Source organism: Dipodomys ordii, unplaced genomic scaffold (genome assembly GCF_000151885.1).
Source record: "Dipodomys ordii isolate 6190 unplaced genomic scaffold, Dord_2.0 Scaffold12, whole genome shotgun sequence".
In the NCBI taxonomy this organism is placed as follows: domain Eukaryota; kingdom Metazoa; phylum Chordata; class Mammalia; order Rodentia; family Heteromyidae; genus Dipodomys; species Dipodomys ordii.
In genome coordinates, this window is record NW_012267228.1 from 3,463,279 (window position 1) to 3,475,511 (window position 12,233).

General features: G+C 48.3%; 2 protein-coding genes across 2 annotated transcripts in view; one reads left to right on the forward strand and one right to left on the reverse strand.

The window, feature by feature from the left end:
• Window positions 1–2,635: 2,635 nt before the first annotated feature.
• Window positions 2,636–12,233, reverse strand: part of Arpc4 (actin related protein 2/3 complex, subunit 4, 20kDa) — a 37,371-nt gene continuing 27,773 nt past the window's right edge. Inside the window, exons 2-6 of the mRNA XM_013010496.1 lie at window positions 11,025–11,143; window positions 9,857–9,968; window positions 7,507–7,602; window positions 5,523–5,693; window positions 2,636–3,482 (exon numbers count right to left, since the gene is read on the reverse strand). Coding sequence (XP_012865950.1) covers window positions 3,477–3,482; window positions 5,523–5,693; window positions 7,507–7,602; window positions 9,857–9,968; window positions 11,025–11,143 — 504 coding nt within the window. The 3' untranslated portion in view covers window positions 2,636–3,476. The remainder of the gene's footprint in view (window positions 3,483–5,522; window positions 5,694–7,506; window positions 7,603–9,856; window positions 9,969–11,024; window positions 11,144–12,233) is intronic.
• LOC105981225 (transcriptional adapter 3) overlaps window positions 11,314–12,233 on the forward strand; it is a 22,907-nt gene continuing 21,987 nt past the window's right edge. The window contains exon 1 of the mRNA XM_013010320.1: window positions 11,314–11,334. Coding sequence (XP_012865774.1) covers window positions 11,314–11,334 — 21 coding nt within the window. The remainder of the gene's footprint in view (window positions 11,335–12,233) is intronic.

The window sequence follows — 12,233 nt, forward strand, 5'->3', positions numbered from 1 at the left end:
CCGGCTCCCACAGCGCCCCCGCCCCGCCCCGCCCCGCCCCGCCCTCTGTTTGCTGTCGCCTGGGAAACCACTCCCCCCACTGGAGGCTCCGGGGCCGCCCAGGGCCCTGCGGTCGGGGCTTGAGGACGTCCAGCGGGCCGGACTCTGGGCCTGGCTTGACCGGCTGGGCACTCAGGGCACTAAGGGCTGGCCGTCGGCACCAGTGTCAGCAGCTCCCGTGTGCAGGGCCCTGGGGCTTGGGTCACTGGGGGCCCCACGGCAAGGGCAGGGGCTGACCCGATGGGGCTTACGAAATAAAAATAGCTAATAGTCTAAGGGCAGGAAAGCAAATGAGCCATCAGACAGCCTCTCGGCCTGTAACATTTAAGCAAAAGAGTCAGGAGCCACTGCAGGAGGACTGGCATTCTGGGGGGTCAGGTGTGAGCTGTGGTCCACTCGAAGCAGCTGATGTGGTGAAGCCTGACAAAGCATCAGGTGGGGACCCCCGTGCATGGCGATAGGATCGTTCAGGCCATGCACTTAGGCCCCCTGTCCCCAAACCTGGAAAAATAAATCATAAGCCAACTGCAGAAGAAATGTAATATATTGGAATGATTCTCTCTGGCCCCTAGGCCAAGACATGCATTAACCTTAAAAATCAGAGAAGCCAGGCCTTGGTGGCTCCTCAGGCACGAGGCTGAGATCTGAGGATCTCTGTCTAAAGCCAGCCTGGGCAGGAAAGTCCATGACTCATGTCCAATCAAGTATTAAAAAAAAAAAAAGCCACAAGTGGAGCGAGCTATGGCTCAAATGGTAGTGTTAGGACAGGCTCTGAGTTCAATATCCAGGACCAGTACACTCAAAAAAAAAAATCTAAGGCAGTTAAATACTTGGCTTTAAATCTCAGAACAGCCTGCTCCAAATGCCAGGGCTCCACAAACACTATTCCATCACTTGGAGGTCTGCCTGTGTCACCCCAAAACCTACCACCAGCAGTTTGGGAGGCAAACTCTAGCAGTGCCTATTCAAGTCCCAGGACAGGGACACACACACAGAAAAGGTGAATGATGTGTCCAGCTGATCTGAGATTACCTTTCCTACCCACCACCCGGTGGGAACTGGGCTTCCCAAGAGAATGTCCCAGGAGGGTACTGAGACTGGCGAGCACCCAAGCTGTCGTCAGCCTGCAACTCTGGTTTTAGGGATTTAGGATGCTGGACAATAAATCTAGGATAAGCTTTGAGGTTGCTCACCCAAACGATGCTGTCCTGAGAAAGCTGAGTGACTAGATGTCATTTTCTTTGGGTCCTCCAGCTTTGCCAAGAGCACCTTCAACATTCCTTGCAAAGCTATAAGAGCCACTTGCACCAGAGGGCGCAACTAGTTCAGCCCAGCAGGAGGTCACAGAGGTAGTGTCACAAAGGGGCCAATAGCTGTTCAAGCCCCCCCCCACCCCAGGTCTTCCTCACTTAAACATTTCCTTGTTTTCTTCACAAGAGCCAGCTGGCTGGAAAACTCAGCTCACAAGCCAGCCATTCCAGAAACCTCTTCTGCTCCTGGCCTGCAAACTTCTGACAGCAAACACAAAACTCTTCAATGTACCTATTTACTTACCTCACTTCACTTTTACTGGTGCCTATCACCACTAACACTTATCACATTGGGAAGTTGAACAGTATAGATAGAGGGATAAGGACTGTCATAGTTCACATTAATTTCAAGTTTATAGATTAAGAAACTATGGCAGGGGCTGGGAATGTGGCTTAGAGTGCTTGCCTAGCATACATGAAGCCCCAGGTTTGATTCCTCAGTACCACATACACAGAAGAAGCCGGAAGTGGTGCTTGGTTTGTGGTAGTGCTACCCTTGAGCAAATACCTTGAGCCAGGTATTGATGGCTCCTGTCTGTCCTAGATATTTAGGAGGCTGAGATCTGAGAATCACCGTTTGAAGCCAGCCTGGGTAGGAAAATCTGTGAGACTCTTCAACAAACTACTCAAAAAAGGGAGAAGTGGTGCTGTGGCTCAAGTGGAAGGACACTAGTCTTAAGGGCAAATGCCCAGGCCCTGATTTCAAGCCCCAGGACTCACACCAAAGAAATAAAATGTGGGAAGTAACTCGTTTTTGAGCACGGGCCACTTTACCCTCTTGTTCCCAAGCTGGAAGACTGCAGTAAGCCACTACTATGTCCCATGGAACCTCAGCCTTTTTATCCTCAAGGTGGGATCTTTCATTCTGTTTTGTTTTGTCGATTGTGGGGCCTGAACTCTGGGCCTGGGCACTGTCCCTCAGCTCTTCAGCTCAAGGCTAGTGCTCTACCACTTGAGCCACAGGGCAACCTTCAGCTTTTTCTGTTTGTGGTGCTGAGGAATCGAACCAGGGCCTCATGCATGCAAGGCAAGCACTCTACCACTGAGGTACCTTCCCAATCCAAGATGGGATCTTTGAGGCTACCTTCTGGCCCAGACATCACTATGTGAATAGCACCAAAGCTGTGTTACAAGCAGACATTTTCAGACTGGACGGTGCATTAGGTACAATGGGGGCGGTGTGATGGATCACCATTCTACTAGAGTGCTGGACCCCAAAGTGAGCCACACAACCTGGGGGAATGAAGAAGCCCAGACTCCCTTCTCACACACACAGAGCACAGACCTCATGCGGCCCCAAAGGGGCATGAAGAAACTTTAATTAGGGGAGGGAGGATCCACGAGACTCAGAAGAGAGATAGCGCGCGTGGGAGCAGAGGAGCCAGAGTGGGCTGGAGAGCCGCTGGGAGCTCTGGAGGGCTCACCTCTCCACCTCCAGCACAGGCACTGCACTGACAGACAAGCTGCAAGGCCCCAGCTCCTAGGCATGGCTGGTAATCATGGATTCAGCCCTTGTCCCCAACCAGTGCTGGGTGATCATCTTCAGGCAAAGCCCAGGAACTGGCAAAGGGTCCCTCTCCTGGGCCCAAGGAGGCTTCGGGATAAGAGAGCAAGGGAGAGAGACTGGAGTCTGAGGCCTCCCTCTCTCCCCACCTGGGGTGACACAGGGAGAAAAAAACAAGTCGCCTTCTGGCTCCAGGCCCGCCTAGACCCACAGCGACCAGTAAGGTACAATCACTGGGACCAGTCACAGCCACTGGAGGTGGAGATGGTTTAAAAAAAAAGAGACAGAGAGAGACAAAAAGGTTAGGGTCTCCTACAAGCACAGAGTTTTAAGTTTCAGGACATTAAAAAAAAAAAAATCTGTCCCAGCCCAGGGGACTAAACATCAGAAGCCAGCCTGACCAGGCACGTGTGGCCCGGGGAAAGGTCCACTGCTGCTTTCTTGCCCAGCTAGCAAGCACACCACCCCCTCCCGATCTGTGCCCACCCAACCAGACTCCCCGCCGCCGCCGGTGCCGCCGCCGCTGCCACTGCTCCAGGATGTGACTCCAGGTCGCCTTCGCAGAAACACGCAGACACACATAGGGAGGCGGAGGGGGAGGCCACGACATCCGGCCAGATGGTTTAAAACTGCAAAGAGAGCCAAGCAGCAGGGTGTGGCGGTTACTAGTGTGTCCTGGTAGGCCTGCGCTGAGAAGGTGGGCTGACCTGAGAGCTCACAACTGTGAGGGCTGGGCTGAGGCTCAATCTTAACTCCAGCTGAGACTTCAGCAGTAGCCTCTGCCATTGCAGAAAAACTAGGGGTTTGGGGCTTCCCCGCAGCTCCCCCGACACTGCCTTATTTGCTGGGTCAAATCTGGTTTCTTTAAACATGGAGTTCGTATCCAAGGGGCCTGAGGAATGAACTGGCCAAGAGGAGAGGAATCAGGATCTGGGGGTTACGCCAAAAAGTCTTAGAAATTTTTTCTGCCTTCATCTCCCTGTGGTGCCTAGAACAGTCTAGACGCTACAACAGAAGCTGGGAACCAATGGTTAAGGACTAAATGCAACCCAAGACTACCTGCTCCACGCAGCAGTCAAAAATGCTGAATTATACCACCCTTCCATTACAGGGTTACCAAGGCTTCCTAGCACCCTGGCCGTCCACCAATCATAGAAGGCTTACTAAGTACCAGGCACTATGCTTTCATAGGAAAATCACATGTACTACTCAGCTTCTCTGAGAGAATTATTAACATACCATCCTCCTTTTGGTGAACCTGCCAGGCACACAGCATAGCTTTCTGCACGCTAGCACAGTATAATGAGGCCCCAGGGAAGTGGGTGGATTCTGTATTTAGGAATCTGGGCTCCTCCTGGGCTGCATGTATATTGGTAGCAGTAAACACCAAACCTACCACCCAGGGAGCGCAGTCAACTCTGAGTGGAATGTTTCAACAAACCAAAGGTTGTTTTGGAAGAAGGAAAAAAAGAAAGTCATGTCCCAACTATCTGGACAAGAACAACTCTGCCGTCAGTCCTTCAATATAAACAATTCCTCCCTGAAAAGGACTATAGTCTTCTGAGTAGACACATAAACAACTTAAGAGGGAACTGAAGCTGCAAGTCTTTGCAGTGATGGGAAGGAAATAAGTAAAAAAAAAAAAAAATCATGACTTAAGCCTAAGAAACAGACACTAAAACAAAAAATTCAAGTCTGCTATAGGTGTGGAATTACATAATGATTATCTGGTCTACAGTCCCACGATTCACAAATTACTTCACAAAGGACATCATAAACATTTCTTTTTTTTGGGGGGGAGGGGTTGTGGGGCTTCAACTAGCATAGGAACTGTCCCTGAGTCTTTTTTACTCAAAGCTAGTGCTCTACCACTTTGAACCACAGCTCCACTTCCAGTTTTCTTCGGGTAGTTAATAGAAGATAAGAGTCTCATAGACGTTAACCCAGGCTGGCTTTGAACTACGACCCTCAGATCTCAGCCTCCACATTTTAAGACACACAAATTAACAAGAGACAAATGACATCCAATATCCAGCGGCTTAAAGGTGGCCAGCCAGTTGTTCCCCAGTGGTCCTATGGACCTCAGGAGATAAGAGCACACAGCTCATCAGGGCAGATGTGAAACTTGTCCTGTAACTCAGGAAAGCTGGATGGGCGACTTAGATTCTCTTCTGTTTTTTTGTTTTGTTTTGTTTTTTTTTTAGTTGGTCGTGGGGCTTGAACTCTGAGCCTGGGTGCTGTCCCTCAGCTCTTCAGCTCAAGGCAAGCACTCTACCACTTGAGCCACAGCACCACTTCCAGTTTTCTGGTGGTTTATTGGAGATAAAGAGTTTCATGGACTTTCCTGCACGGGCTGGCTTTGAACCATGATCCTCAGATCTTAGCTTCCTTAGTAGCTAGGATTACAGGGTGAGCCACTGACACCCGGCCTTTTCTTGCTAGTCCTAGGGCTTGAACTCTGGGCCTGGGAGCTATCTCTGGGCTTCTTTTGCTCAAGGCTAGCACTCTATTACTTGACCCACAGCACCACTTCCAGGTTTTTTGAGTAATTTATTAGAGTTAAGATCTCACAGACCTTCCTGCCTAGGCTGGCTTCAAAACATGATCCTCAGATCTCAGCCTCCTGAGTAGCTAGGATTACAGACATGAGCCACTAGTGCCTGACTTACATTCTTGAGGAACTCCTCAGCCACGATGCGCGCACGGGCGTTGACTGATAGCTTCATCTCACTGATCTCCTTGTCGATCTCCTCCATGAAGTGGATCACAAAGTCCACCAACTTGTGTTTGTACATCTGCTCTGTGTGGAAGTTGGTGATGAGAAAACTGATGTCATAACCCTATGGAAGAAAGTGAGTAGGGAAAGAGAAGAAATGGGATGGAGTCACCACGCAAGAACACGCAGCAGGCCTCATCGCGTGCTCCCAGCTGGCTGTGACTCTCTCCCAAGTAACGTGTCCTTCAGCCCGCAGCCCTTTGCTTTGGAGACGGGGAGACCTATGTGGGACCCAAGCAACTGAGCCAGGTTGAAGGTTCTGTATAGCAAGCATCTCTGTGAGACTGATGTGGCACAGAGGCAGGGGAGAATGGAAGGACTGGAATCTTGTTTAGAAGAATTCAATCAAATAAGAAACGGAGGTGAGGGCTAGGAATGCGGCTTAGTGGTACAGTGCTTGCCTAGCATGCATGAAACCCTGGGTTCCTTTCCTCAGTACCACATACACAGAAAAAGCCAGAAGTGGCGCTGTGGCTCAAGTGGTAGAGTGCTAGCCCTGAGCAAAGAAGAAGCTCAGGGGCAGTGCCCAGGCCCTGAGTTCAAGCCCCAGGAGGACTGGCCAAAAAAAAAAAAAGATGACCTGGCAAGAAATTTGCAGAAAGGATTCAAATACAAAGTCAAGAAAACTCCAATAGTAAGGGAAGGATTCCCTAATTCATTGTGCTGTTTTCGTTGTAAGACCTTAGGAAGATGTGCAATACATAAACTCAACTTTTCCCAAGCTTGCAAGCTTTCTTGCCACCACTCCAGCTGAGATGAAAGCCAACTCAATTCAGGCAATGGATGCTTTATGACTGAAGCAGCAGCAATACTGGTTCAAGAAATAATCTCACACAGTGAGACCAAAGGAGGGTACTCTTAAGCGAGGAACACAAAGGCACAATGCCTATGTGCATCTCATCATATAAGATATATCGGGCCAGGTGCTAGTGGCTCACACCTATAATCCTAGCTATTCAGGAGGCTGAGATATGAGGATCACGGTTCAAATCCAGCCTGGGCAGGAAAATACATGAGCTTCCTAGCTTCAAAAAATTACTCAGGGGCTGGGAATTTGGCTCAGTGGTAGAGTGCTTGCCTTGCATGCATGAGTCCCTGGGTTCAATTCCCCAGCACCATATACAGGCAGAAAAAAGGCGGGAGGGGTACTGTGGCTCAAGTGGTAGGGTGTTAGCCTTGAGCTGAAGAGCTGAGGGACAGCACCCAGGCCCAGAGTTCAGCCCCCATGACAAAAAAAAAAAAATTACTCAGAAAAAGCTGGAAGTGGTGCTGTGGCTCAAGTGGTAGAATGCTAGCCTTGAGCATAGAGCGGCTCAGGCCAGAGCCCAGGCCCAGAGTTCATGCCCCACTATCAGCAAAAATAAAAATTAAAAAAAAAAAAATTTTGTGGTGGGAATGGGAGGAAACAATTGGGAGTGGCACTGTGGCTCAAGTGGCATAATGCTTGCCTTGAGCAAAGAGAAGGTCAGGCTACAATAATGACAACACACCTCATTAAGGTTAAAATGTGTTTAAGTATCACTATCCCACAATACTGTGAAATTTATGTAATCACACACTCAATATATATACACACTCAGACCCTGACTTCAAGCCCCAGGAGCAGGGGGGAGGGGGATCTCACGCTACTCAGGAGGCTGAGGTCTGAGGATCGAAGATTGAAGCTAGACTCTTATCCCCAAATAACTGACAAAAAGCAGGAAGTAGAGCTATGGATCAAGTGGTACAGTGCTAGCCTCCTGAGTGAAAAGCTAAGGGACAGAGCCTAGGCGCTGAGTACAAGTCCCAGCGATGACACAAAAAAAAGAAAAAATATGCCAGGCCACTGAGTGACAGAATTCCAGGAATGAACATAAGGAACTGCGCACAGGTGTTACCTCTACTGGTTTCCTTCGAAGGATGAAGAAGTTTTCTGCTCGCATCATCATAAAGCGCATGAACTTATGACATAAAATCTTCTCAATCTCATCAGCCTGGAGGGAAGAAAGAAGAAAGAAAGCTGACACTTCCATAGCTGCAGACCCCTTCCCCTCTCCTGGCTCACGGGACGCTGCAGGTCTGGTGTAGAAGTAATCCCTGCCTACACTGCAAATGGCTGCTAAGTGAAAAGAGGTATTTTCCATCACCCCTAAGTTCATGGGCATTATTGCAGTCCCCCTCACCCATTCCTATTCTGGCACACTGTACTGAGGCTGCCTTTAGCATGCTTATGTCCTGAGGGCAGAAAGCACACTACCTGGCTGTAGGCACACGCTGAACATCAGACAACCCTGAACATTCTCCCTTCTTTTATTTTTTTTAAATTTATTTTATTTAGGTTTTTTGTTTTTTTTTTTTGGTCCTGGGGCCTGAACTCTGGGCCTGAGTGCTGTCCCTCAGCTCTTCAGCTCAAGGCTAGCACTCTACCACTTGAGCCACAGACCCACTTCTGGCTTTTTCTGCTTATGTGGTGCTGAGGAATCAAATCCAGGGCCTTATGCATGCGAGGCAAGCACTCTACCACTGAGCCACCTTCCAGCCCCTCTCCCTTCTTTTAAACTCTCAATATTTCTTTTTTTTTTTTAATTTTTGGATCCAGTTGTGGGGCCTGAACTCTGGGCCTGGGCGCTGTCCCTCAGCTTTCAGCTCAAGGCTAGCACTCTACCGCTTGAGCCACAGCGCCACTTCCAGCTTTTTTTTCTTTTTGCTTATGTGGTGCTGGGGAATTGAACCCAGGGCTTCATGCATGCAAGGCAAGCACTCTACCACTGAGCCACCTTCCAAGCCCCTAAACTCTCAATATTTCTAAAACAATTATGCAGCAAGGAACTTGATGTCCTCCATACCTCCAGGTGTCCCGCATAAAGGCAGAAAAGGGTGATACTAAAAAAAAAAAAAAAAAAAAAAAACCGGGGCCCCGGGGGCTCACGTTTGAAATCCTAGCTACTCAGGAGGCTGAGATCCGAGAATCGCGGTTCAAAGCCAGCCCGGGCAGGAAAGACCGTGAGACTCCTATCTCCAATAAACCACCAGAAAACCGGAAGTGGCGCTGTAGCTCAAGTGGTAGAGCGCTCGCCTTGAGCTGAAGAGCTGAGGGACAGCGCCCAAGCCCAGAGTTCAAGCCCCATGACCAACAACAACAACAAAAAAAGTACTGACTTATGTAACTGTAACTCCTTTGTACATGATCACCTTTATAATAACAATTCAAAAAAACCCCGAAAAAACAAAAACTCCCCTCTTAGGCCTCAGGATTGAAACTCTCTGGTAAACAGTATCTAGTCTGAATTTGGTAACACTGTTCTGTTCTTGTGTTTACTTTAGGCATCCTCTACTATTGTGGCAAGTGACAACTGTTTATCCACTTATGGTTTAAGCATTTCTTTTCAAGTTTAAGTAAAAGGAACTAAATAAGGGCTGGGAATGTGGTTTAGCAATAGAGTGCTTTCCTAACAAGCATGAAGCCCTGGATTTTTTTTTTTTTGGGGGGGACGTCAGTCGTGGGGTTTGAACTCAGGCCTGGGCCCTGTCCCTGCGCTCAAGGCGAGTACTCTACCACTTGAGCCACAGCGCCACTTTTGGTTTTCTAGTGGGTTTTTTTTTGGAGATAAGAGTCTCACGGACTTTCCTGCCCAGACTGGCTTTGAACAGCAATCCTTAGATCTCAGCCTCCTGAGTAGCTAGGATTACAGGCGTGAGCCACCGGTGCCTGGCGAAGTCATGGATTTTATTCCTCAGTATCACATAAACAGAAAAAGCCAGAAGTGGTGCTGTAGCTCAAGCAGTAGAATGTTAGCCTTTAGCAAAAGCAGCTCAGGGACAGTGCCCAGGCCCTGAGCTCAAACCCCAGGACTGGCAAAAAATAAAAACAAATAAACTACCAGGGTACTTGTGGCTCCTGCCTATAATCTAAGCTAATCAAGGGGCTGAGTTCTGGGGATCTCAGTTTGAAACCAGTTGGGGCAGTGTCCACAAGATACTTTATCTCCAATTACAAGCAAAAAAGCTGTATTGAAGGCATGGTTAAGTGGTACAGCACCAAATGTGAGCAAAGAAGCCAAGCAAGAGAGCAAGTCCCTGGGTTCAAGTTCCAATGCAGATTTTTTTTCCCCGAGTAAATTAAAATACACGCGCGCACACACACACGCACGTAAAATCTTTATATATATTAAACTGGCTCCATGGCACGTCTGTCCTCCCTGGTTTGGAGCAAGCTCTGAGCTCCAGGCCTTCTTCAAGACAACTCACCTGTTTCACCGCGATGCTGACCCGAACAGAATTGATTGAGCCCTCAATGAGAACCTTTTCCTTCTCATTCCTGCTGATGGTAACAGGCTGTAATAGGAGCTCTTTGCTACTCCTGGAATCATAAAACAAAGAGGTCTCTGAAATACCAATATACCAGTCACAGCAACCCACAATATGCCCTGGAATCTCTATCTGAGACTGAAGAGTCTAAGAAACAGAAGGTTCCCAGCATAGGTCCTCCAATATGGAGGCTAGGAAGTGTTTTCTTCAGCAAAAAAAGCATACACTGTAGAGTAAGGGTGACAAGGTTTTGAAATCTGTCCACATCTGTCGCATTCCGTGGCATGTAACCCTTTTAGAATCTCATCCCCTTTTCTATGAAGGGAAACCTTTCCACATGTGAGCATTGAGAGACATTAAAATGCACAGCCGGTGCTTATGGCTCATGCCTGTAATCATAGCTACTGAGAAGACAGAAATCTGAGGTTCACAGTTCAAAGCCAGCCCAGGCAGGAAAGTCTGTAAGATTGCTTTTTTTTTTTTGTCAGTTGTGGGGCTTGAACTCAGGGCCTGGGTGCTGTCCCTGAAATTTTCTGCTTAAGGCGGTTGCTCTCTACCACACCTCCACTTCAAGCTTTTTTTGTTAGTTACTTCAAGGTAAGAGTCTCACTGGCTTTTCTGCCTGGGTTGGCTTCCATCTGTGGTCCTCAGATTTCAGCCTCCTGACTAGCTAGGCATGAGCCACCAGCACCCAGCTGAATTCCCTTTTTAATTGGCCAGTGGCTTTTGAGTCCATAGCAGATACTTTAGGAACAGCTTAATACACCTTTTTTCTTTTTTTTCTTTTTGGTTGTGGGGCTTGAACTCTGGGCTTGGGTGCTATCCCTGTGCTCTTCAGCTCAAGGCAAGTGCTCTACCGCTTGAGCTACAGTGCCACTTCCCTTAATACACCTTTTATCACACAATCTTGCTGAAGGAACTCCTCCCATGGACCATGCCCTACCAACCCATAGCTCTACTTCCTTTACTTCAAATTGAAAACCATCTGGAGGCCAGAAAAAATGTCAACTGAAGTTGTGCTGACAATTCTAAGCTCATAGCACCCTCTAAACAAGTCATCCCAGTGTGCAGCACCCCTTATCCCCCACGCTGAATTTTACTTTCCTACCTGACTTCCACTTCCGGCTTGTTGTGTCTTTCCACAACCTGAGAGGAGAAATTCTCCAGGCAGAGGGCAGCCTGCAGTGTGGCCCGCACGGCACTCAGGTAGGGGCGGAGAGTGGCAGTCTGTTAGAACAAACCAGGAGGTGGAAGGGTCAGAACCTGCCTCACCAAACCCACCAAACCCCTGGCTCCCAAGTGAACACATCTTCAAGTTACCTTTCAGTCTAGTCTCAAGTGGTAGTTCTCAACAGGAAATAATTCCTGCCACGGATACTTGACAATGTGTCAAACACATGTCTGATTGTCATGATCAGGTAAAGATGTGCTTAGATATGGAGTGGATAGAGGTCAGACATGCTGCTAAACATTCTACCATGCACAAGAATTATCCAGCCTTAAATGTCAAAGGTGCTGAGGCTGAGTAACTGAATATACAGGCACACAGTTGGCTGTCCAGCATCTACTATGCTAAAAGTGTACACAAGTCTACGGTTTGCTACAGAGTGAGTGAGCCGGAAATCCAAAGATTGTCCATGCAGAAATAGCTCACCTGTGTAGAGGATAAAAAAGGAGGGAGGAAGTGTTTAAAAATTAGAAGTAGGGCTGGGAAGTTGGCTCAGTGGTAGAGCACTTGCCTTGCATGCATGAGGCCCTGGGTTCGATTCCTCAGCACCACACAAGTAAAAAGAAAAAAAGCCGGAAGTGGCGCTGTAGCTCAAGTGGTAGAGCGCTAGCCTTGAGCTGAAGAGCTGAGGGACAGCGCCCAGGCCCAAAAAAAAAAAAACATTAGAAGTAATCTATATCAAATGAAGAAGAAACTGGTTTTGACTGGTAACAAGACCAGGATGATTTCAGGAGACAAAGTAGAATGAGAATCTTCTCAGCAGAAGGGATCAGCTTCAAGTATGCTGGTCACTTAGTCAAGTTCTTTCTCACCTTAGGACTTGACACAGGCTGTACTGTCTGCAGGCTTTCCTGCCTGTTTGCTTAAGTCAGCCAGAGTTTAGCTTATTAGGGAAGGCTTCTTCCTTTCTCAGAAGTCTTTCTTAGCTGGGTGCCAGTGGCTCATGCCTGTAATCCTAGCTACTCAGGAGGCTGAGATCTGAGGATCACAGTTCAAAGCCAGCCTGGGCAGGAAAGTCCGTGAGACTCTGAGACTCTTATCTCCAATAAAACCACTAGAAAACCAGAAGTGGCGCTGTGGCTCAAGTGG